Source organism: Octopus bimaculoides, chromosome 18 (genome assembly GCF_001194135.2).
Source record: "Octopus bimaculoides isolate UCB-OBI-ISO-001 chromosome 18, ASM119413v2, whole genome shotgun sequence".
Taxonomy (NCBI): Eukaryota; Metazoa; Mollusca; class Cephalopoda; order Octopoda; family Octopodidae; genus Octopus; species Octopus bimaculoides.
The window spans coordinates 49,934,552-49,938,632 of NC_068998.1; the positions used below are offsets into that span (position 1 = coordinate 49,934,552).

The 4,081-nt window shown below is 33.6% G+C and overlaps 1 protein-coding gene and 1 long non-coding RNA gene across 8 annotated transcripts in view; one reads left to right on the top strand and one right to left on the bottom strand.

Annotated features, from left to right (window-relative positions):
* The window catches only part of LOC128249894 (uncharacterized), a 25,933-nt gene extending 24,051 nt beyond the window's left edge, over nucleotides 1–1,882 (bottom strand). The window contains exon 1 of the long non-coding RNA XR_008266033.1: nucleotides 1,851–1,882. This is a non-coding gene — a long non-coding RNA (uncharacterized LOC128249894). The remainder of the gene's footprint in view (nucleotides 1–1,850) is intronic.
* Nucleotides 1–4,081, top strand: part of LOC106875519 (uncharacterized) — a 26,623-nt gene that overhangs the window by 19,964 nt on the left and 2,578 nt on the right. For 6 of the 7 annotated variants that reach the window (XR_001410128.2, XR_001410130.2, XR_008266032.1 and 3 more), the window contains 2 exons: nucleotides 1,458–1,545; nucleotides 3,617–3,716. Coding sequence is in view for 2 of the 7 variants with exons in the window: in XM_052974469.1 (XP_052830429.1) it covers nucleotides 1,458–1,545; nucleotides 3,617–3,716 (188 nt within the window). In the remaining 5 variants the exon portion in view is untranslated. Of the gene's footprint in view, nucleotides 1–1,457; nucleotides 1,546–1,912; nucleotides 2,016–3,616; nucleotides 3,717–4,081 lie in introns of those variants that run through there. The other variant, XM_052974470.1, reaches the window with a different exon arrangement.

Sequence of the window (4,081 nt, forward strand, 5' to 3'; positions counted from 1 at the left end):
ATCCTTTTATTATTTACACCACCTGTCCTCGTCTGTTGTTGTTTTTTCGTACATTCTCCCATATATATATATATATATATATATATAGATAGATAGATAGATAGATAGATAGATAGATCCCGGAGTAAGTATATAAATGTGAAAAAAGGTGGAAAAAAGAGTACTCAAATACCAGAGGTAGAGTAATATGCTTTATTTAAAAGCAGCAGAAATATAACAAAAGCTGTTACTCAGAGTTTCACGTTCCCGTCGGACAGTGTTGTTAAAATAGAACAGAAATAACGATATAATCAAAACTGGTTAAAGGATACATCTTTAAAAATGGATTTGTTTAATTGGTGTTTTCAATAAACGGTCTTAAGCATGCAATGAAGAAAATAAAAACAAATGAATTCAATAAAAATTCATCGTATTATAAAAATCGAGGAAAACGGATTCAAAATGCGTATTGCAAATAGTTATATACGAAATATAATTCACTACTTTTCTACCAAAGCAAGCCCCTTACCACACAGCCACTCAGCACCAATATGTGCTTTAGCTACAGATTTAGAATCGCCTATTATTATTATTATTATTATTATTATTATTATTATTATTATTATTATTATTATTATTATTATTATTATTATTATTGAGTGAGAAAACAGTGCATGCCATCAAATTGACACTAGGGGTAAAATATACGAAGCCAAGTATACCCATCATGACTACCCGTCTGATAAGAACTCATCAGGCAAATGCATTGCAATGATGTATGCGTGACATGGTGATTTCGCATCAAGATAAACAGCGCATGTCCTTGCAGGTAGAGCCCCGTTAGAATTTTCGTCAGTTCTTGTAGACCACCCCGCTCAAAAAGTCCCTGAATAAGGGTTGTTTAAGGATGTTGAAAAAGTGCAAATGTTTCCAGAGGAGAATTATCTAAGCCCCAAAGAATTCCTCTTAACACATGGGTATAATGCTCCCCACACCCGTGCTCGTGAGAAGAGATGCACATATCGGCAGCCACTAAGGGACATGCTCAACTGGTTAAGGTGAAACAACTGACGAGCAAATCTGTGTCATTGAGCAGAATCTTTCCTGTAGCCCATCTTTCATAACAAGACAAAATAATGTACAAAATAATTAACAATCAGGTCTGTCTGTTTGTCTGATTAGCTGTGTGAATCTCTAAACCTCGAGAACTACACAACCGATTTCATTCAAATTTTACACGCGCCGTACTTAGGGTCCATACAGTTCATGGGCCAAACATATTTTCATCATCATGCTTAATTCGGGCCCGGAGCAATCTTCACTCTCTTACACTATTTCAGTATTACGTGTCAAAAGTGTATATACTCACAAACATAGACACACACACACACATGTATATGTTTATATACAGACCATCTGTTGCATTTAATGCCTATAAACGTTCATAATTCACTTTTTAACTTGCGTATACTTTGCAGCATCAGACGTTCCTGTTAGGAAAATTTTCTGAAATGAAAGCTTGTGTATTCGTATTTATTCTCAGCTTTTGTAGATATCATATGCCAGGTATTTATTTTCCAAAACATTTCTATTTTAAAATGTGGATGTGATTGTACATGTCTCTTAAATACCGCCCATCTTTCTAACACACATGTCACGCACATACACATCTACACACACAAACACACACGCATACAGATAAACACACAGACACACACACACACATGGATAAAAAGTTAGTATTGTTTAGAAGTAATGCAGAGAAATATTATAATATAGCTATTATCTAGGATGTCAATGGGTTAAGATATACGTTCCGTTGTTCTAAGAAAATAAATATTAGGTATATGAAAAGACTATATTGTACTTACTTATGATATGGGACAAACCATTTTTAAACCAGTGGGGGAGTTTTTATTTTGTTAGGTTATAATACGAGTAACAGGTAATTTCCCTTTGTTTCGTATGGCTAAACTTGTCAGTTGATATTATGATGAAAAGCATCATGTGTTTCACTAGAGAAATATGTCTATAAGGTTTGTGGATAATGTGGATGTATATACGCGTGCGTGTAGTTTGCCGCCTTTCGTGTTGATTTTATACTTCATATTTTCTGTTTATTAATGGTATATATTTTATTATAGATCTATGCGATCATGGTATGTATGATTCATCGACTGTGTTATTTCGTTTCAGTAGTGGATTACTTTTATTTTGGAATATAGTTACAAGTGTAAGTCTTTTGTTGTGTAGATTCTAAAGTCCGGAGGCAATCGTATTAAGTGTCTGGAATATGCTATTGGCATTGTTTAGAAACAAATTGAAGATATTGTTTGTTCAAATTACTGAACATGTTTCATGAATTATCGATGTTCGATATCTTTATGTTTCTTTGCATTCAGAGCGTATGATGACATGCTTTATTGTCGGTGTGCTGTTGTTAAGGCATATATGTGAGATCATTGTCCCGGAACATATCGCTTTTGTGTTTTAGCTTCAGGTAAAACCTTGCATTTATTTTCTTTTATGAAGCGTGCGTTCAGTTTATCTCGCTTTATTTATGCTTTCATTCAAACACTTATGAGTTATGCTTTCGTTTTCTCCTTCAGTATGTCTGCGAAGTATGACATATAACGTTTATATTTTGGACCGTTTTTTGAATATTGGCTTATTTTGCTCAGTGATGCATATGATATCTAACCCTTGTTTGATGTGATTGAGATTTGTTCGGTTATATGGCGTTCAAACAGTGGTAATCGATGGATAGATTCTAAATGATCGCTATATGATGTTACAGTATGTTACTTACGTTTTCTGATCTTACACTGATATATTTTAAATCACTGGGAGTGAGTGTCTTCGCATATATTACGGTTGTATGTTTCTTTCTCTTTGTGCGTGTTGTGTGCATATGACTTCGAATGTTTCACTAGCTGACCAGATATCGCATTTTCGGACTGTATGTATTGTGATTATGTAGCTTTGTTGACATAATTTCGTGTGTATATACTCTCCCTGTGGTAGTCATATACATGTTTTTATGCGTTTGCCTGAAAACTGGAGGTCTGCAGCATGTTTACTGGTCATACGATTTTCATATTGTATATTTTGTACGACTGTAGCTAAATTCTTCACTATTGTCTCTAGTGAAAAGTTTGAGATATCTATGCTATTTAGGAGTTGTTTGCTAAAAACACCCTATGAGATTTGTACCCAGTTATTTCTCCAGTGAGACTGAACAGTGCTAGGAACGCGCTGTGGGTCTTTTCAGGGGGTTGTTGCTTATTGTTTGTTGGTGATGTCTGTGCTATATATTACTGTTTGTCTGGGAATAGGAATGGACTTAGTGTTCGTTTGATTCTGCTCTGTCATATATTGTAGTCAGACGGAATTATTGAAAGATTGGGATTTTATTTGTCACAAGTAACCATCCAACCAGAAAGTGGAAACCTTGCAATCATTATCACACACAAATGAATATACATCATCTTAAAACAACCCTTCTTTTTTTCTGGTGGATTCACCCTAAAATCATTGATTCATACAAAAATGAATGCTTTAATTAAAATTGGATGAATTTATATATGCTCATCGTTATAAGAAATGAACGACATTAAACACAATGCTAAATTTATAGTTCTTTCAGCGATACAGTCATGCATCGTGTCTGCACAAACATACTGCAAACTTGCTTTGGATCAGTATCCTCTGCGGAATCCAGATGTCAATTACTGCAAGTACATACATATTCATGCTATTATTATTTTTTATTAGTTCACATCTAATTAGATTTTATTTAGTTTAACTTTATTAGATAACAATCAATGTTTTCAAAATACCGTAAACTCTTAATTGTTAATTCACTGTTGTTTCATGCATTGGTTCAAAGCTACTAATAGTCAGGTTAAGTCATTCTAACATGTTATTGCTCAGTGCTTGAACACAAGTTATTTTATCGAAATAACGATTGCGAAATATAACAACAGCAATAATATGGTAATTAGTTTGGCGTTCTACGGAACCAAGTTTTAACCGGATAACTAAATGCACACACACATATACATATACATATATATATATATTTATATATATATATATATAT